The sequence below is a fragment of the Drosophila suzukii genome (assembly GCF_043229965.1).
Source record: "Drosophila suzukii chromosome 2 unlocalized genomic scaffold, CBGP_Dsuzu_IsoJpt1.0 scf_2c, whole genome shotgun sequence".
In the NCBI taxonomy this organism is placed as follows: domain Eukaryota; kingdom Metazoa; phylum Arthropoda; class Insecta; order Diptera; family Drosophilidae; genus Drosophila; species Drosophila suzukii.
Genome location: NW_027255896.1, coordinates 36,082,517 through 36,109,506, shown reverse-complemented (window position 1 = coordinate 36,109,506; position 26,990 = coordinate 36,082,517). Strand labels below are relative to the sequence as shown.

Genomic DNA, 26,990 nt, shown 5'->3' with positions numbered 1-26,990 from the left:
TCTTTAGCCAGGGGGAGGGGTGCATGTGACTAACCAGACTCATACTGGTAAAGGCAGAAGAAAAAGCAATTCGGCAATTCTCGGGTGTCGCGTGGCCAGAACAACGGCCACTATCGACCTATTGGTAACCACACTCCGGTAGCTGGCAAAGGGCAACAGCCGGTCGTTGACTCCCAAGATAGCAGATATCAAGAAACAGTAATCTTAGGTGGGAACACCTAGTTTATCCGATCCATACCCGCAGCCAAGTAAAAGCTCTAGTCTGGTATAAAAGACCTTAGACAAAAAGAGAAAGGGAGAGAATCCGGCAGCTTCGAGGGAAGGCGACTTTCCCTGGGGCAGTCGTCCATGGAGTCTTCTGCCACCAGGACCAGCCACCATATCCAACAGTCCTTGAGAAGAACACAATTGCAGCTCGAAATAATCTTGTGTCGAACTAGCGCGGCTACTGTCATCAAAGAACGTGGACAAGATCAACAATAAGGACGACATCCGACATACTGCGATGTTTGTGGACGCAGTATCCGTGATCTCCATGCTCCTGAAATTTGTTCAGCTATAGGAACCATCCGTTCAGAGCTTAGCGACCAATAGCATACGTCGGAGAAAGTAGTGATGGAATATAAATGTGTTAATCGAGCCAACCAAAGCTAAAGTGAACTCATGCATAATATCCTCAAAATCAAGCATTCAAACATGCATTTAAATATATTTAAACCAACCGAATCAATAGACAAAGTGCGAAACATGATAAACAGAGGACGAATCTCTCCACCAGCAGTTGAAGAAGTCGCATGCCTCTGGCATAATATATATATATCTTGCGTTTAAGTGAATTGGTATACTTAAGAACAGCCGTATTTTGGTGCACGTATATTTATATATATATATATCCAATATAATATTTTCCCAAAGCCCAGGATCCGGAGCGTCGAGATCTCATCGCCCAGGATTTAAAGAGGGGGCAAGTTTGTTGGGTCACGGTTCCTTTCTTATAAACATACATATATAAATATTCGTGCAGTATCCTACAGTTTTATAGACTACTATAAACTTTTTGAGCGGCGAGTATCAGCCTTGTACTTATATGATAATTGCAAGAGCCCTCTGAGCGACGTTTGTAGTCGTGAATAATCAGTATTTTGCTGATGTGTGCACCTTCATAGGTGATAAACTCGATACTCTCCGCTGGCGGAATAATTGTCAATTAAATTAGATTAATCAACAGACGCAGATATATATTACCTAATAAATTTATAATGTGAAAAATAATTGAAATCCATGGTATGCTAGAACTCTAACAAAGAGGGTGTCAAGAACGACGACATAACTTTCGACGGACAACCTTGACAGTAGGGGACCGTATTGCGCGACGATCCATTGGCACACGAATGTGTGAAGGGGAGGGAATATGGCCAAAACACAGCCCGATCGTATTGCGATCAAGCGACAGCTAAGCTTGTTGGGCAGTGTGGACTGATGACTGACGAACTTGATGACTACTATTATTTTCCAGGCACTTTTAATATTTATTCTCGTTATGTTGGAGAGGAGAGAGGCTTGCCAAGATCCCACGACCCGAATACGACGTAGCTTATGCCGGCAAATGGTGCCTGAACATCGGACGCCTCTCCCTCGGCCCAAGTCCGTGTCAGGACTCGGGCACTAATATGCCCACGTAACAATTTATAATAACTTTATTAGGGAGATTTTCCTTAACAACTTGTTCTTTGTATCTAGAATTAAGCTTCTTTCTTTCCCCATGTTTCTTTTCGAAAATTACCTCTCCTACGTGATAATTTTTATTTTGTCTATCTTTATTGTGGAAATGCAACATTTTCTCATGAGCTTGTGGCAATAATTTAAGGGTATTTTCGTGTTTGATTTTATTAAATAGTCGTTGGTTGGTTATTGAGTGAATTGTTAAATTATATTTTTGTGCTGCTTTAACTATAATTTCGGAATAATCAATTAGATTAAGCTCACCTTTAATGCAGCGAGCAATTTCTGTTAAAGTAGAGTGTGCCCTTTCTATTTGTCCGTTGGACGTACTATGCGAGGATCTGCAAAGAATAGAGATATCCCATTTCTTTGAGCAATGGATTTGAATTGGGATGAAGAGAAACTTGGTTCGTTATCTATCATCAAAGATTTGGCTAATGGAAATTGTTGTAAAATTTCTAAAACTTTATTTTCTATATTTAGTTTTTTGGGGATTTCTTTTACGACCAAATATTTCGAATAGGAATTAATGGACATAAGATATTGGGCGTAATATATGTCAAGATGCAAATTTTCACCTTCTCTTTCTGGAATAGGCGCTTGACCGATAGGAATCTGTACTGCTTGTCTGTGGTTTTTTTTTATTGCAGATTGTGCAATTCCTTATAAATTCCTTACATAAATCTTCTAGAGTACAGTGAACTCCTTTCGTTATATTGGGTGGAATATATTCTCTTAATATTGATATTAAATTTTCTGGAGTATCATACTCTATTATATGTCTAGTATTTCCGAATACATTAATCGACTCATGTATTGTATACCTCCCCGTTGCTATTAGCAATTGTTGCTTAAACTGGTTTAAGGGTTTTCGGGTTTATTGTATTACATTCTCAAAACTACTCTCTGCTGAATGGTGAGTATTTTGATCTGAGACCGATTCATTACTTTCCGTTAAGTTATTAATTTGTATCCTTGATAAAGCGTCCGCAACAACATTTGTTGCTCCTGGCTTATAAATTATTTTGGGTGAATAGCTTTCAATAAAAGAATACCATCTTTTAATTTCAATATTAGGATTTTTTTGAGAAATGGAAAATGAAAGAGGTTGGTGAACGGTATAGATCTCGATGTTGTTAACCCCATATAAGTAATTACGAAGTATGGCTAAAAGTTCCTTTTTATTTGTCGTGTATAATTGTTCAGTTTTGGTTAGAGTTTTTGAAATAAATGTAATTGGTTTTCCTTCCTGAGAAAGAACCGCACCAATTGCTAAGTCAGACCCGTCAGTTGTTAGGGTAAATTTTTTATTATAGTCCGGTTGTACCAGTTCTACTTGTGCTGTTAAATTTTTTTTGAGCTCGTTAAAGGCTCTTACAGCTTAATGATCAAACTTTATTAAAGATTTACGTGATGCTTTTTTAGATACTTTACCGTTTTGGCCTCCTAAATATTTTGTTAAGGGTTTAGCTATCTTTGCGTAATTTTGCACAAATTTTCTGAAATATCCTGTAAGGCCTAGGAAGCTTCTAGGCTCTCGAATATTTTTAGGGATCGGATATTTTACAGTTGTAGACATTTTTTCGGGATCGGGTTTGATCACATTGTGAGAAACAACGTAACCGAGAAACTTTGTTTCTAATTTAAAGAACTTTGATTTTTCAATCAAAATTTTCATGCTTGCGTTCAGCAAATTTTTAATAATGACAATTAAGTTTTTGTAATGTTGTTCAATTGTTTTTGAAAATATAATTATGTCATCCATGTAAACATGACATGTTTTACCCACTTGTTCTCTTAAAATATCGTCCATCGCTCGTTGGAATATTCTAGGAGCGTTTGTTAAACCGAAAGGCATTCTTAGGAATTCGTATTTCCCATTAATTATTGAATATGAGGTTTTTTGTATGTCAGGTTCGTTCATGAGAATCTGATGAAATCCAGATTCTAAGTCAATTGTTGAAAAGTATTTGGCTTTTCCGAGATTTGATAAAATCACTGAAGGGTCCTGCATTGGATACCTATCAGGTATAGTATTTTCATTAAGTTTTTTATAGTCAGTTACGAGCCTTAGTTTTGGAGTTCCATCTTCATTGAAACCCTTTTTTGGTACCACTAGTACAGGGTAATTATAAGGACTTCTACTTGGCCTTATAATTTCTTCTTTTAGCATTTGACTTATTTCAGAATTTACAAAATCTGAAGCTGATAGAGCATAAGGGTATTGTTTGCTGTAAATGGCCCTATCATTTACGGTGTTTATTTCACCGCGTATATCTGTCCTAAAAGGAATCTGCATATTTATTTTTGAATGCTTTTCATTGATAATATTTAATATTTCATTCTCCAGATCTTTTCTTTGATCTGCAGATGATATTTTTATGTTGTTTTTTTTTTTTTGATTGTCGGATAATTCAACGGCGGCGTGTTCAGAATTTTTACATTCCAAACTTTAATTTTTGTCGGATAATTCAACGATGGCGTGTTCAGAATTTTTACATTCCAAACTTTTATTTTTGTCGGATTTTTCAACGACGGCGTGTTCAGGATTTGTATATCCCAAACTAAATTCGCTTTGATTACCCATTTCAGATTCGGATCTGATTTGAGACTTTTCGTCAAAGTATTTTTATACCCGTTACTCGTAGAGTAAAAGGGTATACTAGATTCGTCGGAAAGTATGTAACAGGCAGAAGGAAGCGTTTCCGACCCCATAAAGTATATATATTCTTGATCAGGATCACTAGCCGAGTCGATCTAGCCATGTCCGTCTGTCCGTCTGTCCGTCTGTCCGGATGAACGCTGAGATCTCGGAAACTATGGGAGCTAGGCTATTGAGATTTGGCGTGCAGATTCCTGAGCTTCCTACGCAGCGCAAGTTTGTTTCAGTAGACTGCCACGCCCACTCTAACGCCCACAAACCGCCCAAAACTGTGGCTCCTACAGTTTTCATGCTAGATAGAAAATTTTAACTGAAATGTATTGGTCTCGTCAATACCTATCGATTGATCAAAAAAAAAATTTGCCACGCCCACTCTAACGCCCATAACGCTTAAATCTGTATACCGCCGGTAGGTGGCGCATTTTAATCTCGCTTTGCTGCTTGCATATCTCCATTTAGCTGAGTAACGGGTATCTGATAGTCGAGGTACTCGACTATAGCGTTCTCCCTTGTTTTAATATAAATTCTTTTAATGGAAGAATGGTGTTTTCTTATGTTAAAGAATGTTGGTTTAAATTGTTTCCGTTATCATAATTTAATTTTTCTTCTATTCCGTTATATTTAATAACTCCCTTAGCTGTATCAATCACAGCTCCTATTTTTTTCAATAGGTAATAGCCGATCAGTAAATCTGAGTCTAGCCCTTCTATTTCGTAAAAAGTATATCGCGTATCAAAAATAGTTATCATATGATAATATTTAATTATTGAATATCCATTCACTGTGGATACTCTTTTGTATGTTGAAAGCTCATTCTTATTTTTATAAATCCCTGTTTTAATATAACACGAGGTTGCCCCAGTGTCAAATAATATTTTTAATTTTTTTTTTATTTATTTTCGGGTCATTTCTAATTAAGTAGGGTAAGGCTACTCCTGACTTTTGTCTAAAAAATGGTTCTCCTCAATGTTGTTTAATCTCATTGTCTTGTTAGCCGGTTGGTTAACAGTTCCAGTTGGTACCCTTGTATTTTGGGCTTGGCTTTGCTGAGTGTTCTGGGTCTCAAATTTTTTTGTTTGATCCCACTTGTTCGGGTTGTAATTATTATTTTGATATTTATTATAGCTTTGATTATAGCCGTTGTTAGCCCTATTCTGAACCTGGATAGATTCGTCTACCTCCATTGGTTCTGGCTTATTTTGTGGCTACCTATAGGTGTTCCACTGATTTTGTTGGTTATTATTAAATCTACCCTGGTTCCAGGAATTATTTTTGTTCTGATTATAATAACCATAAGTATTTTGGTTCTGGTTGTTGTCATGATTAAACCTTAAATTATTATTGTTTCGCTGGTTATTGTAATTGTTGTTTTGTTGTCTTGGCTTGTGGTTGAAATGTGTTTGACCATTTCCAACAGAGTTTGGCTCACCATTTTTTCGTTGAGTAGTTGAGAAACTATTTGCGAAATGAGCCCTCATGTTGTTGCTTTCCAATTCCTGAACTATGACCATCGCATTTGGTAGGTCAGGTGGATTCAATGAGAAAATTGTATCTGAAATTCGGCCGTTGAGGCCGGTAATGAAAACTCTAAGAGCAATCTTCCTATGTTTTTCATTCATTTCTGCTGTTATCGGTTTGTTTCTCCCGTAGGTCATAATTGTTTTATTAAGAAGTAGACTTTTTTTCATAATGTTGTTCAATAATATGAATAAGACGTTTGTCGCTAAAGACAAAGTCAAGTCTGGCCATTATGGCATCGAAATTTAATACCGTACCGTTATGGGTTAAGGCATCGTTGGCCATTCCCGTTATTTTGTTTCTTAATATTGATAAGGCGGAATAAAATCTTTCACTCCCTCTGGTATATTGCCCCATGGCTATTTCAGCTGATTCTCTCCAGCTTACATATTTATCTTTTTCTCCTTTATATTCCCTAACAGATTTGATGATCTGATAAGATGTGTCGCACTTTATATTTGGATCTATAATCTCTATCTGATAATCTTCAACCGATTAATTTTATGAGAAAGCTGCGATCTTAAGTTAACGATCTCTTCCTTTAATGGATTCAATTCATCTCCTACATTTAACATTGTATTGTTTGTAATCGCCTGATGATGTTCTTCAGGCGGATTTATGTGGAGTCTTTTATTTGCTCCGTTCTGGCTTGTTGAAGGTTCTGACATTTTGAGAATATTTTCAAAATCAGAAATTAATTCTTCCACTTTGTACAATTATATTTCTTTTTTACAAATTTCTTTTTAAATTATAATAATAATAATAAAAAAAAAGATAGTATCGCTCACGAATCGTCCTCCTTATTTTTCTTGTCGTTGTTTTTGGGGTCGTCGTTTTCTTGGATGATGATCCTGCTTGGGGTCGTCCTTCTTTTTTGTATCTTGGGGTCTTCCTTCTTTCTTCGGTTTTTAAATTGGGGTCTTCCTTCTTTTTTCAGTGTTTATTTCTTGGCAAGGGATTGCCCTTCAGTCTTTTTTCTTTAAATGTCTTTTTGTTGATGATTTCGAAGATTATTGTTAATTTTTGTTTTTAAACATTTTTTTTAATTTAAATTGTTTTCAACAATGGTTATTTGTTTCTATGAATTTGGTTGTCACTTTTTAATTTCTTATATTGTCCGAGCAGTGAATTTATGTTACGATCACTATTTTGTAATTGATCAACACAAACTTTTTATTTTTTTGCCGGTTGTATAGAGTTTTAAGGGGATTATTGCATTTATTAATTTCCACCTTATTTGTATCAACACAGGCTTTATATATTCGTCGGTTGTATCGGGTTGTTGGCCGCGCAAAAAAAAAAAAAACTTTTTTGGGCTTATTTAAAAGCTTTGCTTTAGAATTTTTTAATCACACGCCCCCACGTTGGGCGCCAATTAAGTTTCTCACTAGTGAATTGATTAAAAAAATTTATTTTTATTTTTAACAATCACTTAGTCAATATTACAATTTTACAATAGGTCGAACTTATTTAATTTACTGCTCTTGTACTTTTTCTCGAATTGTTGTACTGCTCGATTCGGATCTCAAAAACGGACTGCCTGCTCTCTAGTTCAATGATCAATAATCAAACCTCGGCTTAAGAGATTTTATCCCCAAAAATTGATAAAGAGAATGACTCAAGAGAGTCGGAAAATAGGATGATGCAATTTGCCAATTGAATTCAAAGTCCAATCTTGGCCGGAAATTGGTGTTTACATTAGCGGAGTTTAGGGACCGCTTTGGGGATCTTTTTGTTTACGTGAGCGGACTCGGGACTCGCTTTGGTGATCTTTTGTTTACGTTAGCGGCGGTTCTATTATTACCCGCCTATACGGTGTGCATTGAGGTATTTAGGGAATTACAAAACCAATTTTAATACTGAAACAAACTTGCGCTGCGTAAGAAGCTCAGAAATCTGCATCCAAGTTCCAATAGCCTAGCTCTTATAGTTTCCGAGACCTCACCGTTCATACGGACGGACAAACGGAAAGACACACGGACAGACAGACATGGCTAAATCGACTCGGCTAGTGATCCTGATCAAGAATATATTTACTTTATGGGGTCGAAAAAACTTCCTTCGCCTTGATCTAGCGACCTCGTCATTTTTCTACTCTTCTGGAATGCAAGACTCGCCAAGTTTTAAAAGGACGGATCTGGGTATTAAGGTGTTGGAATGCCGTGGCCATCAGCGATGGACCTTCGTGGAACGTGTCTGTCGATCTATAAAAAAAAGACAACTGTGTAGCCGCCCAATATGGGACAGACGCTAACCCGGACGCCACTATTTTCGGGTACAGACGCGAACGGGATTTAAAAGCCGCCTTCTCACCTTAGCAAGTATCCTGTCGGTTGTCAGAGATACAAGTCTGATAGCCACTTTTCAACTAACGCCAGATGATCGGTCAGTTGAGCTGTTACTCTAGTTGGGCATCTCGAGAGGCTCAGCAAATGTGGACGTAATTAGCCTTAGTAACTTAAGAGTGTTTTCTGGCAGTAAGGTTATGATTTTATGCACAAGGCCATCAAGCCAATCTCACTACAATATTCCCGATGTTCACAGGCTGTACGAATGTTAAAAAGTTGCTTCGAATGCGGCTACCTGCTGAACTGCCATGCGCGTCGTAGACGTCGTTTTTCCCAAACAAGCTATTCGATTTGCAGATTCGTTTTGTATTGGTTGCTACGGACAGTCGACACTTGCGTTGTTGATTTAGCTAATGCCACGAGTAAGTATTCCAAACAATCGGCAAAGTAATCGATAATTCTATGTGACGTCAGCTTGTAGGGGTGCGTTATTATTTCTGGGCTTTGAGGCGTTATTAAGAGCGGCCTGTGGTCTGCTGATAAGTCCGACAGAGGTTTCGGACCAATCGCTAAAAAGTTGTAACCAACAAAGTATCAATATTTTAAAATTAAATCGAGTTTGCACACCACATGCAGCATATTAGCGGTTTTCACTAATACGACACCAACCGCTAGAGGCGCTGTAGGCTTGTGGGCGCTATAGAAGAAGAAAACAGGTGGCGCTATAGGCTAGGTGTGTTAGTGAAAAAAACAGAGTGACTTTAAGCATATCTAAATCCCTCTCGCACTCCCTTAAGCTGAGTAAAGGGTATCTAATGGTCGGGGCCATCGACCCTAGCGTTTTCTCCTGTTTGAAGTTGTATTTCCTTGAAAGATGAGTTTCTGCCAGCAGCATTACGTCTATTTGGTTATCAATGAGGAATTAAGGTATTTTAAGTTTGTGCCGCACACGCCGTTGGCATTCCACATGGATATTCCAAAGCAAGACATCAATCATTTAGATTGTTGGGATGCGAACATCTTTATTATAATGTTTTGAATTTTAAATAAGGTTTTGCATTGTTGTTTTCATGAAAAACAACACGGCTTCGATATTATTTGGTATTTGTCCTATTGCTTCCTGAGATGTTTATACCCGTTACTCGTAGAGTAAAAGGGTATACTAGATTCTTCGGGAAGTAGAAGGAAGCGTTTCCGACCCCATAAAGTATATATATTCTTGAACAGGATCTTTAGCCGAGTCGATCTAGCCATGTCCGTCTGTCCGTATGAACGTTGAGATCTCGGAAACTTTACAAGCTACAATACTGGGATTAGGCATGCAGATTCCTGAGATTCCTGCGCAGCGCAAGTTTGTTTCAGCAAAGTGCCACGCCCACTCTAACGCCCTCAAACCGCCCAAAACTGTGCCTCCTACAGTTTTGATGCTTGAAGAAAAATTTTAACTGATATGTATTGTTCTCGTCAATACCTATTGATTGACCCAAAAAAAAGTTTGCCACGCCCACTTTAAAGCCCACAAACCGCCCACAAACCTAAAAAAATGGTAGATATGAGCGTGTACATCTCGAAAACTATCAATGATATAGAATTGGGACTTGCACGCAGCGCAAGTTTGTTACGCGGATATGGCGCCCACAATTTATATGCTAGATAAAAAATTTTAACTGAAATGTATGGGTCTCGTCAATACCTTTCGATTGATTCACGTCCACTCTAACGCCCATAACGCTTAAATCTGTCTACCGCCAGTAGGTAGCGCATTTCAATCTCGCTTTGCTGCTTGAATATCTCTATTTCCCTTTGGTTCCTTTATCTAAGAGTCGAGGTCCTCGACTATAGCGTTCTTCTATAGCGTTTCCTAGTCCTGTTGTCAGGGCACTGGCGTATGTGTGGCTTGAGATTGCACGCACTCATTTTGTGTATTCTGGGAGCGTGCATAATTTGCTCGTTAAAGCCGATTCTTCAGCTCCTTATAGACTGTTGTTTGCGGTATGGTTTTATCCACAGTTAGCGCATTGTTTAGTGTTTGGTTCTTTTTTGTTTGCACGGCATGCTTCAGAAATGTGAAAGCTTCCACAAGATACGTAGTCTTACCGAAGTCCACAGTTGTTTTCAGTGTGTCCACATTCCTGTCAGTTGTCCATTGCAGGGGGCCTTTCCGCATATGCGGCTCTTTAACAGTAACCCTTTTATGCAACAGGAATTTCATTTTATAGATCGGATGTACTTCGATTTTCTTCAAGGCTTTGGTTCCTAGCTTCAATTCGACTTTAAATAGTGCTTGAGGCTTTTTATTTCTTTTGATTATATTTATAACATTTTTGGCGAAAAAGCCTTTTTCTTTCAAAGCGCATACTATCTCAGTGGTGGATACGTCGGGCGCTATGCCCTTTAGCACTACTTGCAACCCCTTGCTATACGTAGGTTTTTTTAGTCTTTTCCCAGTATTTGGTTAAGACTCGGAAATGAACTTCTGTTTTAGTTTAAAGCTTAGTTTCGTGAATATTCCCTTTAGCAAGAGGAGTAACATAAAAAGTGGCATTCCCGACCAGCACAACTATTTTCTTTACTAGGTCATTTGAGTTGTGTTCCCTTTTGTAACTGAAGGGCGCTTTGACTTTTTTTGACCGCTTGTCCACGTTCATATTGATTATTTTCAACATCCGAAAATAAAGCAAATCTGTTTTTATTAGATGCCCCTGGTTGTTCACCGCCTTTATTGGGGTAGTTTATTTTCGGCTTATTTCCAACCATTTTATTTTGCGGTTTACAAATTCTGCGCAAATTTTTTGATTGCCCCTCATTGAGCTAAGTATTATTCGTGCCTTTCTTCTTTATAATAATTTGGATCTTTAGTAATTCATAGCAATAATAATTGTATGAATGTGAACTATTTACGGCATTTCGCCTTCCTGGACTACTCCAGTATTTAACGTTGTTTGTTTTTAAATTTTGTGTATGTTTTTTCCGGAGCTCTCGCCGAACACTTCCGCTCTCTCCGGCAATTGAATTCGTTTCTTAACTTACCTTAATAATGGAAAGAAAGCTGTAAGGCTAAAATATATAAAATTAAACAAAATTTTAGCATTTTTATTAGAGAATGGAATCTGGGAGAGAGAACGGTTCATATCGAAATCTAGATAGGTTCGATGTTGAAACCGAGAACACTTAATTTCCATATTGAACAAAAAAGAACGCTTAAGTCGAGTGCCTCGACTATCAGATACCCGTTACTCAGCTAAAGGGACCAAAGGGAGATGGAGATATGCAAGCAGCAAGCGAGATTGAAATGCGCCACCTACCCGCGATCTCAATATATGGTTCTGTGGGCGGTAGAAATATTTAAGCGTTATGGGCGTAAGAGTGGGCGTGGCAAACTTCTTTTGGGGTCAATCGATAGACTAATACATTTTAGTGAAAATTTTTTTCTGGCATAAAAATTGTGTGCGCTACAGGTTTAGGCGGTTTGTGGGCGTTAAAGTGGGCGTGGCATATTCGCGTAACAAGCATGCGCTGCGCTTAAGGGTACGGAATCTAAATCTGAAATCCCTATTCTTTATCTTTGATAGTTTCAGAGATATCCGCGTTCATATTTACGATTTCTTGAAGTATGTGGGCGGTTTGTGGATATTAAAGTGGGCGTGGCTAACTTATCAGTTTAAATTAAATACATATTAGTTTAAATTTTTATTCTAGCATCAAAACTGTAGGACCCACAGTTTTCGACGGCTTGTGGGCGTTAGAGTGGGCGAGGCACCTTGCTGAAATAAACTTGAGGTGCGCAAGAAGCTCAGGGATCTGCATGCCAAATCCCAATAGCTTAGCTCTTATAGTTTCCGAGATCTCACCGTTCATACGGACAGACGGACATGCCGAGATCGACTCGGCTCGGAAACGCTTTCTTCTGCCTGTTACATACTTTCCGACGAATCTAGTATACCCTTTAACACTACGAGTAACGGGTAGAAAAACCCATTCGCAAACCGAGAAGTCTTCAATCACGGTTTTGAGAATTTGAGTATGAATCGATCTTGGCTCACTTCTGAATTCAAAAATACTGAAATCGAGAACGTTGAGAACGATTTTTTCTCTAAGTGCCTGCTCGACAAGCTCAATAATAAGTGTGAACGGGATCCGATAAGCTGATTTAATTAATTCGCAGTTTAAGGCTTGCATGTGTAAAGTAGAACACCCACTTTTCTCTTAAATTTGTCTCAACTTATTTTTGCCATGTCTGCAGTAATGTGTGATATGCCAAGAAATCGCATTCCCTTATCGTTGTGCCGCAAGATGCAAGTATCTTGACTCATTGCTTTTTAATCAAATTACATTGCAAATGTATTCCATAGATAGCTATCACTTACCGCATAAGCAAATAAAACTATCTCCTACACTTATAGAACAAACGTCAGAATCTCCTTAAAATCAATAAATATTTTTCTTGAATTCTTGAATTTTTGGCAATGGCGACCTCACCTTTGTTTTAAGAAATGTTTTTTTTTAGAAAGGCGCCCGTAAAACAAGAAAAAATAATTCTTTAAACAAAAAAATGGAATTCTGTGTTTAGTGGTGGTTTCTGTCTAGCTTTAAAAAAATAAATAAATTAAAACAAGACATTTTCTTTAGAAAGACTTTAAGGGAAGAAATAGTTCTCAAAACCAGAAAGGAATTTCAGGGCAAAAATATTCAAAGAAAACTAAAAAATTCATTTCTGTAAATTTTTCTATGACTGTAAATATTAATATAAAATAAATATTAAATGAATTTGCACATAAATTCTCGTCAAAAAGTATTTAAATCGCGCGCACAACAAACTGCACTTGCAAATGTAGGAGTTTATGTAAAAGTGCAGTTTCGATTTACATATGCGAGCCTGTCTCATATGTGTATACATCACGCAGTTCCGTAATGAAGCACTTGTGCCAGTGCCAATTACCACGCTGTCGACTACGGAGAGCGAATGCTGTCACCGACTCTCCCTCGGTCAATCTCTCCCTTGAAATATTGTAGTGCTGCAAATGTGTTAAAAAAATATATTATTTTAAACTTTTCATAATAAACTTATTAATTTTCTAATCAATACCAATACTTTAAGACTAACACAAAATATTTTAATTAAATTAATACCTATTTACGAAAATTATTACAATATTAAAAATGCAAGGGTGCATAAAAGCTAGCTATTTCAGTTGCTGGTCCTCTTTGCCTTCTCCCGATTTTTTTAGCGGAGACATGGCGATAGGCGGAGAAGGGAAAAATAACTTTTTGTGCGTTCTCTTTGCGTCGTCTCTTCGAGCGCGTCTGCTCGGTCGGCCTCGCAGTCGACTGCGTGATGCCAGTGCTTAATTGTGGAACTGCACGGTATACATATGGGCAATTCTCCGTGATCTCTTCTCCAATCCAAAAACCTTGAAACCTCATTATGAAATGACTTTTGACCAATATTTGTTTCTAAACTCAAAATAAAATTTACCCTAGTTTTTAGAAAATCGCCGATAAAAATTATTTTTTTTCTGGAAATATTTAAATATTTGTTTTTGCATGACCTGTTGTTGATGAACGCATTGCAGTCGTTATTTCATTTTGAATCTTATTCTATCTTTGGTATATGAAATACTAACTTTTCCTTTTTTAATATTTTGATGCTGCGTCTCACTTTAGAGATTTTTTAGGACTAAGCGTTAAGACTACAACTGAAAGCATTAGACACACAAGAAAATTTGACAAATTTAATCATTGAAATACAGTCCACTCAAATCGGGAAATAAAACGTTTTTATTCTACACCATATCTTTGGTCCTTCTAGCCAAATTTAGTAACTGATTAACATGGATCAGTTTAAACTTTTGAAGGCAGCTAGAAGTCGTGCGAAGGCAAGCATTACGCGTTTGCTAACGGCGTCTCAAGATCCACGTGCGGGATCAAAATGGCAGCTTGATGAACTACAAGTATCATTGGAAAGGCTCAACATCGTCTGGAAAGAATTCGAGTCCATCAGCGACCAAATGGTCCTTTTGGACGCAGAGGAAGGGTACGTCGATCCAGCCATCGACAGCGAAAGGTACGAGGACAAGTACTTACAAGCAAGCACATTATTTCGAAACCTCATACGCACCTGTGAAGAATCTCAAGAGAATGAAAGAGAAGGCAATATCTTCAGACAAGCTGGCAACCCTGATGAGGCCGCACCATTGGCATCAGGAGTGGGAAACGAAAACCTAGTTCGTTTTCTGGAACAACAACAGCAGCTCAACGAGCGTTTGGCTGAGCAACAAGCAACGCTTTTAAGGGCAAACTCGGCAGCAAATGTAATGCATAATGAACTGCCAAAAATCCACATCAAGCTATTCACTGGCGACTACAAGGAGTGGCCAGCCTTTAAAAACATCTTCGAGAGTACAATCCATAGCAAGCAGCATTTGACAGCAATACAAAAGTTGCACTACTTGAAAACGTACATCACTGGCGAAGCAGCTGACTTGATTCGACATATGCCAATAACGGATGCAGCTTACGAGGCTGCTTGGACTTTCCTAATCGATCGGTACAATAGACCACGTCACATTGTTAACACTCTGCTGGAGACATTTGTTTATTTACCTTCGACCGCCAGAGCAGATGTAACAGTTCTGCGCAAAGTGACGGACGGAGCCACCGCAATTGTACGCGGCCTGGATGCAGCAGGGCAAACTAATAGGGACTGCTGGATTATACACTTCATCCTACCCAAGATCGACGCGGAAACCCGTCGCAAATGGATCGAACGAAGCCGGGAACTGGAATCTCCGTCTGTGGATGATCTACTCAAATTTTTAGACCGACGTTGCGAGGAATTTGAGCTCAGCAAAAGTGAGTCAGACATAGACTCCAAGGTTGGCCCACAACATGGCAAGTCAAAGCGATCGTCACACGCTTTAGTATCGATGGAAGCAAACACTTGTGGGAAGTGTAACTTCAAGGAGCACAAGATCGACGCCTGCGTAAAATTTGGTGGATTGTCAATCGAGCAGAGACGCACATTTGTTAAGGCTAAGTCCCTGTGTTTTAACTGCCTTAAGCCTGGGCATGTGTCACGAAAGTGTGAATCCAAATTCACATGCAAGTTTTGCCACAATCGTTACCACTCTCTGCTACACGCAGGCCGCTGTCACTTCGACACACTCACGAGATGATGAAAGGCACATCCCAAGCGTTCCCGAAGATGCTACCGTCACCATCAGTCATATCGCACGGGCACAAGTGGCTCCCACAGCTGAATCCTTGTGCAACGGATCAACAACCGCAACACAGTCGCAAGGGCTACGAAAAAGTGCATTGCCAACAGCAGTAGTGTTTGTTAAAAACGCAACAGGATGCTTTTGGACAGTGGTTCGGAACTATCGTACATCTCCGAGCGGTGCGTAAAGGCACTGGGACTGGCACGCACACCGTCAGGAATCTTGGTGACCGGAATTTCGTCAATCAAGGCTGAGACAACTAGAGGCTGCAGCACACTGGACTTACAGTCAGGGATCTCTGATCACACAATGAAGGTACGTGCCCACGTACTCAGCAAAATTACCTCCACGTTGGCAAGACACGATATCGCCGCCTCAGCACTCAAGGCATTCGCTGGCTTTGAGCTTGCGGATTCTGACTATCAGTCGTTGGCGCCAGTTGATATACTCCTGGGCAGCGACTACGTTTGGACCGTGTTCACCGGTCAAAAGATGTTCGACAACCAGGGCAACGTCATCGCCATTTCGACCATGTTTGGATGGGTTCATCTACAACAACAATGTACACGGCTATTGACATTGACGCATCGCTACGGCGCTTTTTGGAGCTGGAGGATGTCAACCAGGACTTCCATGGGAAACCAGAGGACGATGAAGTTGAACAGCACTTTGTGAGGACGTACACTCGGGACTCTAAGGGGCGTTACATCGTCGAACCTCCGTTCAAAAACTCCAAGGAACAGTTTTCGGCCATTTTACAGGGAGCGCTAACAAGATTCAGGGGTGTAGAGCGCCGTCTAAAGAAAGACCCCAATCTGCATTCACAGTACGTGCAATTTATTCGAGATTATCTTCAGTTGGGCCACATGCGAGAACTGTCGCCAGAAGAAATTGACAAAAGGCCGAGCTTTTATTTACCACATCATCCTGTAATTACCCAAAAATTACGGGTCGAATTTGAAGGCTCATTCAAGGACACGAGTGGACGGTCCTTAAACGAAGCTCTGCACATTGGACCCAGCATTCTACGAAACCTTTTCTCGATCTGCATGCGTTTCAGAATGTTCAAGTTCGTCTACTCAGCAGATATTGTCAAAATGTATCGACAAATCTGGGTGGCTGCAAACCATTGTGGCTATCAGCGAATTGTTTGGAGAGAAGATGAAACGACTCCTATTAAACACTATGAACTGTTTACGGTAACATACGGCACATCCAGCGCATCCAATTGCGGACTGGTGGAATAAATGCCGTAACGACCCACACATCCTTCACGATCTACGCCTGCCACGGTTTGTCCAAAACAATGAAGATCACATCGAACTGCATGGATTTTCAGATGCATCCATCAAGGCATATTCCGCAGCCATCTATAGTAGAATGGTGCGAGCAGATGGCACCGTATCTGTTTCACTCATAGCAGGAAAAACCAGAGTAACTCCGCTGAAGCAGCAGTCTTGAGCTGTGTGGCGCTTTGCTACTGAGTCGACTGTTCTTATCAATCAAGGCTGCACTACAACACAAGGACATTGAAGTACATGCGTGGTGTGACTCAACCATAGTCTTGGCCTGGCTTTCACATCCTCCATCTAAGCTTAAAACATTTGTAGCCAATAGAACCTCAGAAATACTCGAAGCCTTACCGCGCAACGCATGGCATCACGTAAACACAAAGGAGAATCCGGCGGACTGCGCCACTCGAGGAATGCTTGCTTCAGACCTTCTCCATTTCGACTTATGGTGGCTGCAAGATCAGAAATGCTTGCGGTAAAGTTTACCTCAAAAAAGTTATGTTCTTCCCTTTTAGAAAACCATGGAAAAGAGGAAGTGAAGACCACCGCATTAACCGCACAGGAAACCTGCTCATTGTCACCAATCGAAGCTTTGACTCAACGCGTTTCGTCCTGGACAAAGCTGGTACACGTTGTAGCTTACGCTTTACGCTTCATCCAAAAGACCAAGGCCATTAAAACTGCAACGCTGGCAAATGGAAAGATGCTCACCTTTGAGGAGATTCAGGCTGCTCGCATTCTTTGTCTGCAAGAGGCTCAGAAATGTTTCATGGAAAACCGCAAACTACTGACGGAAAACAAGCCACTTCACAGCCGCTCCCAGTTGGTGAAGCTCTCGCCGATTATTTGCAAGGATGGCCTTCTTCGAGTTGGTGGACGACTGGACAACCCACAATTACAATCACAGTAAAACACCCTATACTGCTTCCGAAGTCGTACCGCATCACAAGAATGATCTTGGAACACGAGCATACGACAAATCTTCATCCAGGAGTTTCTGCACTTTTTGTAATTGTTCGCCAAAAGTACTGGATTTTTGGTGCGCGCAACCTGATAAGAAATCTGGTTCACAACTGCATAAAATGTTTTCGCCAACGTAAACTCACGGAGCACCAATTCATGGCCGATCTACCAGGCATCCGTATAACAGAAGCTTTACCCTTCCAGCGCTCAGGCTGTGATTGCGCTGGACCATTTATTCTAAAGGAAAGGAGAGGGCGCAATCCCCGAAAAACTAAGGGCTACATATGCCTCTTTGTTTGCCTTATGACATCAGCCATACATTTGCAATTGGCCACCGATCTTAGCACAGACACATTCCTGGCATGTCTTTGGCGTTTCATGTCCCTTCGAGGAAAATGCTCACAGATCTTCAGCGACAACGGGACGAATTTTGTTGGTGCCAAACGGGCATTAGATGAGATGCAGCAACTTTTATCTTCGCAGGAGCATCAACGCAATCTAACACAATCGCTGGCCAATGATGGAATCAAATCAAAAAAAACCTCCCCGTTCGCCAAATTGGGGAGGGAAGTTGGAGTCATCAATACGTTCCGTTAAACTACATCTGCGTCGAGTTGTGGGAAAAACTGTTCTAACCTTTGAACAAATGCAAACTTTGATCGGTCTGATCAGTGCAGTGGTGAACTCGCGACCGCTATGCTACACACCTGACACTGACCTCACCTACTTGTCTCCGGCCCACTTTTTAATTGGGCGCCCATTCACAACTGTTCCAGAGGGAGATATGACTCATTTGCCGATCAATCGTCTGGACTATCGGCAGCACTTGCAATCGATGTATCAAGGGTTTTGGAAACGCTGGCACCAAGTGTATTTGACATCCCTACAGCAACGTCAAAAGTGGAGCAACAAGGAACGCAACATCACAGTAGACAATGTAGTCCTCGTCGAGGACTCAAATCTCCCTCCAGCAGCTTGGATACTAGCCCGTGTAGTGGAAGCTCATCCTGGACCAGATGAACTTGTACGCGCCGTAAAACTTAAGACGTCTACTGGAGAGATGACCCGGCCCATCACCAAGTTATCTGTATTGCCTAATTCTGAAACATTGTTTCAGAGCGGCCCGGGATGTTGATGATTGCAGTCGTTATTTAATTTTGAATCTTATTCTATCTTTGGTATATGAAATACTAACTTTGCCTTTTTTAATATTTTGGTGCTGCGTCACACTTTAAAGATTTTTTAGGACTTAGTGTTAAGACTGCAACTGAAAGCATCCGACACACAAGAAAATGTGACAAATTTAATCATTGAAATACAGTCCACTCAAATCGGGAAATAAAACGTTTATATTCCACACCACCTGTCGTACCGAAATATTCAATTTCAGAACTTGTCAGCGGCTGGGCTACTGTATCCGTAGCGCAGACGGTTAAAGCGTTTGGTTAGAAATCGATGTAACGCAGGTTCGAGTCCCAATGACTTCCATTTATTTTTATATTTTTTTTTTTTATATTTTTTATTTATGTTTCTTATGAACAATTTTCGTATCACCTGTCAATCGATAAAATTCAGCTAATAAGTTATCAAACAGAAACACCTCTTTACGATGTAAGGGGTCGTGGCGATCACACACCATCAACATACAAAAGTTCTGATATCGACTTTTGAGACGAATAATGCTTGTACATTCGACTAAATAAATAAAAAAAAAACTTTTGTTTTATTGACGAACTAAAAATTGAATTTAAAACAAGGAAGAACGCTATAGTCGAGTGCCTCGACTATCAGATACCCGTTACACAGCTATATGGAGATATGCAAGCAGCAAAGCGAGATTAAAATGCGGCACCTACCGGCGGTAAACAGATTTAAGCGTTATGGGCGTTAGAGTGGGCGTGGCAAATTTTTTGGATCAATCGATAGGTATCGACGAGACCAATACATTTCAGTTAAAATTTTTTATCTAGCATGAAAATTGTGGGCGTCACAGGTTTTCGCGGTTTGTGGGCGTTAGAATGGGCGTGGCAAACTTTTTTTGGGTCAATCGATAGGCATTGATGAGAACAATACATTTCAGTTAAAATTTTTATTCTAGCATCAAAACTGTAGGAGCCACAGTTTTGGGCGGTTTGTGGGCGTTAGAGTGGGCGTGGCACTGTGCTGAAACAAACTTGCGCTGCGTAAGAAGCTCAGGAATCTGCACGCCAAGTCTCAATAGCCTAGCTCCCATAGTTTCCGAGATCTCAGCGTTCATCCGGACGGACAGACAGACGGACAGACGGACAGACGGACATGGCTAGATCGACTCGGCTAGTGATCCTGATCAAGAATATATATACTTTGTGGGGTCGGAAACGCTTCCTTCTGCCTGTTACATACTTTCCGACGAATCTAGTATACCCTTTTACTCTACGAGTAACGGGTATAAAAACTTTTGTATGTTGATGGCGCGCGATCGCCACGACCCCATACCTCGTAAAGAGACGTTTTTGTTTGATATAAGAATTTTTTTATACCTCTAGACGATAATAATTAATTATAAAAAATAATTATATTAACTATAGGCATTCTTTAAAGCAAATGGGACCAACATTTAACACACATTATAATTCTCAAAATAATGATTTTTTCTAAGTTTAAATTCAAATAAAAAATACGTCGTAAAGAGACGTTTTTGTTTGATATAAAAAGTTTTTATTATGCCTCTAGACGAGTCGATCTAGCCATATCCGTCTGTCCGTTTCCACACAAACAAGTCTCTAAGTTTTGAAGCTATCAGGATGAAACCTTTCCAAAAGTCGTATTTCTATTAGATAAATAGAAATGATCAAAAAACCATACAAAAAAATAACTTTTGTGTTTTTTAACATATTAACCAGGGACCGTAATAATTATACGTTTTTTTTTTAAACTAAAAAATAATCATAATTTTTGATAAGAAAATGAAAACTCAAAAAAAATCATTATTTTGAGAATTATAATAAAAATGGAAAATAATTATATTGGCTATAGGCATTCTTTAAAGCAAATGGGACCAACATTTAAGACACATCCTCTACCTCTTAAGAATTCGCGGATACTGAAGAATTGATAAAAGTTACTGGGTCCATTTAATTCAATTCTTCAGTAACCGCTAGTTCTTAAGACGTAAAGGACTCGCTTCTACGGATTGTGTGGATCACACTAAACTTAATAAAAGACATCAAAAAATATTGGTATGTGTGGTAAAGAATGCCTATAGCCAATATAACCATGTTGTTTTTCACGACACTCCTTTGCGTTCCTTTTGTAGGCTTATTCACAAAATTTAAAAAAAAAAACGGGACAGGGAAGCCGTGGTCTCAAAATATGTTTTATTTTTATTAAAAAAAATAAAAATCGAAAATTATCATTATTTTTGATTTTTATTTTTTTCGCTCAGGAATATTAATTTTTTTTTATTTTTAAAAGGAAACTCAAAAACATACATTATTTATGAGGAATTTTATAAAAATCACAAATTTTAAAATCAGGATGGATATGCAATCCAAAGATATAACTATGTTATTGAAATGGGATGTTGTCCTAATATTTCTGTAATTTGTAATTAGTTTTCTAAAAATCGGAAAACTCTTGAACTAAAATGCTCCCGCGGCATCGACATGCAATGGTATAGAAACTTCGGCTTGCTGAAATTATTTCCCTTTTTTGTTTTTAAAATGTATTATAAAATGGGAGTTCCATTCACTTTTGCTGTAATACTCATATATGAGGTATGGTAATAGCATTACATCAAATTTTTCGTGCTTTAGAAATTCCATTTATTACAAAAAGTTTTAGTCAATGACAAACTTCTAGGTGCTTCCCTATTAATTAAAAACAAGAAAGGAAGTAAACTTCGGGCAGCCGAAGTTTGTATACGCTTGCAGTTATAATTCTTAAACTTATTTCGAAATTTACAAAAATTATATTCCCAATAGTATAAGATAATATGTAAAAAAAACACCGAAGCTATAAGTTTGCGATCGTTCATATGGCAGCTGTATGATATAGTTGTCTGATTTTGATGAAATTAAACTCGAAATTCAGAACTAATTGAAAAATGTTATTGCCAAGCGTAGGAGGTTATATGTTAAAAAACACCAAAGATATAATTAAACAATTTTTTTTTCCGATTATTCTTATGGGAGCTATAAGATATAGTTGTCCGATCTGGCTGGTTCCGACTTATATACTACCTGCAAAAGAAAAAAGACCTTTGGGAAAGTTTCAGACCGATTTAAAACTGAGAGAATAGTAGCGTAGAAACGGACGGACAGACGGACATGGCTAGATCGACTCGTCTAGTAATGCTGATCAAGAATATATATATTTTATGAGGTCGGAAACGTCTCCTTTACTACGTTGCAAACTTCGGACTGAAATCATAGTACCCTCTGCAAGGGTATACAAATATCTTATAAGAATTTGTTCTCGTCAAATTAATTGGGCATTCAAGTAAACATTGCAATGAATTGCTTTTTATACCCTTGTAAAAATCAGACGACTCAAACAAATGTCAAAGAAACGGTCAGAGAATTAATGACAAAATTTTTTTTTTTTTAAATTGTGCTTTGTTGATATTGATCGTATTTTCTTTTACTCTGGGATATAGAATCTTTTAACTTTTTAGCATTAAAAATGTAACATGGTGCTACTAACATTTGTCACATACTTCCAATACTTAGGCGTTGTATAGGGGAATGTGTGAGTTGCTGTTGGTTTGCCAGGAATAAGGCGAATAGATAGGCAACTTACGGTGAATAATTACACTAACTCGTATAATTAATTAAAGTTTCTTAATGATAAACAAATGGATTACAATATATGAATATATATATATATATCCGGCTTATGAAATTTGTACGTTGCGATGTGTCGTTCTCGCGGAGCTGACGTTGCTCGTGTCGATCTCGTTCCACAATTACTAGCCAACTGGCTTCGGAGTTGCTAGACAGTTGCTGTTCAATGCTTCTGCATCAGAACTGGATCGTGACTGCTCGGCCAATCCTGCATTCGGATCGTCCTCGATTCGGTCATCGTAATCGTCGGGAACATCAAGCTCAGGGATGTTGGAGCACCACGGCTTGATTTTGTCGAAAAATTGGCAGAACAGTATTTACGTGCTGTAATGTGAACACCTGGGATGTCTTCGATTACATAACGATCATTTCCAAGGGCCTTGACGACGACATAGGGTCCTCGGTAACGTGGTTCGAGCTTTCGCGACTCGCCTGTAGAAACTGGTTCGTTTTCAACGACTACAAGATTAGCTGTGGAGTAGATAGAAGGGTTAGCGTGTTTCGTGTCAAACCGTTGTTTACATTTAGCTCGCTCGCTTGCAATATGGACGAGCGGTTGGTTTCTGTTGTCGATGAAAGATTCCTTCTCGTCTTTTTCCAAATTGGCATGTATAGCTGCAGTAAGATGACTCTGGACGACGTCAATAGGATTAAAGTTAAACACCAAATTAATTGGGCTGAATCCTGAGAGTTTACACTCCACTGAAGATTGTGTAAAGTAAGATCCCAATTTTTCGGGTTGTCGTTCATAGCGCATACATAGTTGAGAATTGTTTGGTTTGCTCACTCGACTTGTCCATTTGCACAAGGTTTTCGCACAGCGATTTTAATGTGTTGAATCTGGATGTGCTTACAATACTCTTCAAATTGTTTCGAGGAAAACGCTGTTCCACGATCGGATATTCTTATCTTTGGCAGACCGAAGTAGCTAGAAACTTCATTTAAAATATTCAGCACTGGAAGGGTTTTTGTGTTTTTAGCTGCCTTTACAATCAGATATTTACTGAAGGGATTGGATATGGCTAGTATATGGGTATTACCGCGTTTGCTTCGAACCAAATGATCAATGTGTAGCCTGCGAAATGGTACTGGATCGGTGTCATTATAATGCATGCAACCTTCGGGCATTAGCAGCATATTAGCAGCATTCAATGCATGTTTCGATATATTCTTTCACGTATTTCCGCATTCTTGGAATCCAGAATTTTGGTTTAATTCGTCCGATTGTTTTGTTAAGACCGAAATGTCCAAAATCATTATGACACATCTTAACAATGCGCCACCTCACGTTCTTTGGTACATCGAAAGCTATTCCTTTTTTGACCTTGCGATATAGACGGTGATTTTTGATTAAGTAATCAACGATGTACTTTCAATACAGCAAATATTTGGACAAGCTGGAGCTGCTTAGTTAGCAACCAGTCATCGACGTCCGTAATTATGGTGCGCACTACTTCCTGTAAGGATTTTCCAGGAGGCGAACCGGGAGCGCGGCTCAAGGCATCCACATGGGCCATTTAATTACCACCACGATGAATAAATTTGCAGTCGTAGTACACTATTTTAATTCACCAACGTGCGACATGCGGGATCAATTCTTTATTGACTTTTACCTTAGCGATGGCAGAACAATCAATAACGAGTCGGAAGGGTTTGCCTAGAATATACACCCTGAATCTTTGTAGCGTTTCTACGACGGCCAACGTTTCGAGTTCGTAGCTATCTACTTTCAGCGTCGGTGCAGTGCCTACTAAAGTAACACAATTCGATTCGTTTTGTCTTGAGATTGCAATAAGACTCCTGCTAGTCCGATCGCTAATGTGCTGCACAGTCGTACAGAACTAGAACTGGAACGCAGCTTAATTTGTCGATTAGCTCGTTAAAAGCCCGTTGCTGGTCATTTCCCCAATCAAAACAGTTTTGGTCTGATTTACGCAACAATCGTGTAAGGGATCTTGTTATTAAGGAGTAATTTGCAACAAACTTTCGAAAGAATTCCGTTAGAGCCAAAAAAACGTCTGACATCCTTTGAGTTATTGGGGACTTTGAAGTTTTTGAAAGCGCTCACCTTATTTTCTCCAGGAGTGATACCATTTTTGTTGACAATATGGCCCAAGAAAGTTATTTCTGATTGAAAACACTTGCATTTGTCATAGCGAAGTGTTAAACCGCTCTCTTTAAGAATTCGAAAGAATTTTTTGAGTCTTTGGATACCCTCATCAAATGTTTTGCTGGGAACTATGACGTCATCTAAATATGCGAGTACCTCACCTGGCTCCATACGTTTGACTATTTTGTTCAAGACCGCTTGAAAATTGCTGGGACATTGACGAGACCGAACGGCATCCAGTTATATTCGTAGTGGCCGTCTGAAGTTACAAATGCTGTGAATTGTTTGATAATTCGCAAACCGCGACTTGATGATATCGCAAACGCAAGTCCAGCTGAGAAAAATATGAATTCCCGGCTAATTGGGCAAATTGTTCCTTCAGATTTGGCATTGGAAACGGTATTTTGACGGCAATACTGTTTTTCAACGACGACAATTCCAGATGCATAAGAAGAGTCCGAAGGACGAATAATATCACTATCGAGTAACTCGGAGATAATATTACCGACGACAGGCCTAAGTGCAAAATGCGTACGGTAGGGCTTAGGGTAGCACGGAACGTTTGATGTTAAATTTATTTCCATTTTGGTTAGAAGACATTTACCGAGCTCATTAGCTTTCTCCGTAAAGCAAGAACCGTTTTACAATATCAATCCGTTTATCCGTTCGAATATTCTCTACGTAACACTCGTTACCGATAGTGATCAATTTGTTTCCATCGCGACAAAGTATGTCCTTACCCAAAAGTACATTTTCGGTTATTAGTTTATCTTCTACGACCAAAACTTCAACTTCGTAATCAGGATCGTCAATCACAATTTTCACGAAAAGTTTCTGTGTGCAAAGGAATTTCCCACCACCAAATCCGTTCAGAGTAACAGCACATCGTTGTAAAACACCTACGTTTTCGGAGAATGACTTACGAACTAGCGTTCGCGTACTGCCTGGATCTACGAATTCGACGGTTTCATTGCCGTATACCGAGATCAATTTGGAGATTTCCGAATCAGAACCAGAGTCAATTTGATTAATTTTTGGACCTGTTTTTGTGTTATCGGGGCAGCTGGCAGAATCGTGTGTTGTGCGATTGCAGTGCGTGCAACGAGGCTTGCGCTGGGGCTCAGGACATTTCGAAGAATAGTGTCCAACCTTCTGACAATTGTAGCATTTAACCGATACTTCGACTTTATCGTTACAAGGACGTTTTGTAACAAAGGATGAATTCGGCTTATGAATGTTGACGTTAAGATCCCGTTTCTTTGACATTTGACTGGCGTTATGCTTTTTGATATTATGTGCTGAGTATGCAAGAATATCGCGTAGATCGCATCATGTAGAAATAATCTGACGGTGACTCGGTGGAATCTCTATGCGTTTTTGACATCTTATGGTGAACGTAAAAAATTTCCAAAGTTTGAGTAAGTGACCGCGATGTTTACGTTTGGCTGTGATGTAGCACAGTCTGCAAATTTCTGTGACGTAGAAAAGTGCACGGTGTGGCTGAGTCGGGTGGATAACATTTCGCTGTGACGTAGCAAAGAGCATGTTGTGTGGTTGCGTTGGGTAGTTATCGTTCTGCTGTGATTCAGACGTTGCCAAGTTTACGTTTGGGACATTCGTTAATTTTTGCACATGCATCTCGCTGGATCGTAGGTCGATTTCTTGTTGTTGCCGTTTTTTATCATGCCACTGACTCGTTGTATAGCTACCGTTGGCTGGCTGAACTTCGTTTACTGTTGCAAATTTTTCGATTGGTGATGATATTACGGAGGGGTGAAAAGATCTCTCCTAAAACTCTCGGACCGTTTTCTCTAGCTCCACAACCTTCTTTTGAAGTGATTGGTTTTCTGCACTTATGTATTCATCGTCGCTGTTTTGGGAGTTTAATCTTTTAAGCATGTCTTCGCTATTTCCCGATGTCAAGAGTCCCGCTTCTCTGCACTTATGTTGTGGGCTTTCGGTGTATTAATTTCGCTTTACGTTGTGTCCATTAAATTTTGCTCGATTTCACTTATTGCGCACTATCCCACTTCTGAGAATGTCACACACTTCCAATACTTAGGCGTTGTATAGGGGAATGTGTGAGTTGCTGTTGGCTTGTCAGGAATAAAACGAATAGATAGCGCGATTACAAACAAGGAAGAACGCTATAGTCGAGTACCTCGACTATCAGATACCCGTTACTCAGCTAATTGCACCAAAGGGAAATGGAGATATGCAAGCAGCAAAGCGAGATTGAACTGCGCCACCTACCCAAGATCTCAATATATGGTTATGTGGGCTGTAGACAAATTTAAGCGTTATGGACGTTAGAGTGGACGTTTTAGGTCAATCGATAGGTATTGACGAGACTAATACATTTCAGTTAAAATTCTATTCAAGCATGAAAATT

At 39.4% G+C, this 26,990-nt stretch overlaps 3 protein-coding genes across 11 annotated transcripts in view; all 3 read left to right on the top strand.

Moving 5' to 3' along the window:
• Nucleotides 1-26,990, top strand: part of dpr12 (defective proboscis extension response 12) — a 348,744-nt gene that overhangs the window by 25,744 nt on the left and 296,010 nt on the right. The gene's annotated exons all lie outside the window — the stretch shown is intronic.
• LOC139354433 (uncharacterized) lies at nucleotides 14,022-15,523 on the top strand. The gene is made up of 2 exons (XM_070998668.1): nucleotides 14,022-15,271; nucleotides 15,334-15,523. Exons 1-2 carry the CDS (start codon nucleotides 14,022-14,024, stop codon nucleotides 15,521-15,523), a joined length of 1,440 nt encoding a protein of 479 aa, XP_070854769.1.
• LOC139354432 (uncharacterized) lies at nucleotides 15,546-18,262 on the top strand. Its single transcript, XM_070998667.1, has 4 exons — nucleotides 15,546-15,953; nucleotides 16,019-16,193; nucleotides 17,218-17,570; nucleotides 17,636-18,262. Exons 1-4 carry the CDS (start codon nucleotides 15,546-15,548, stop codon nucleotides 18,260-18,262), a joined length of 1,563 nt encoding a protein of 520 aa, XP_070854768.1.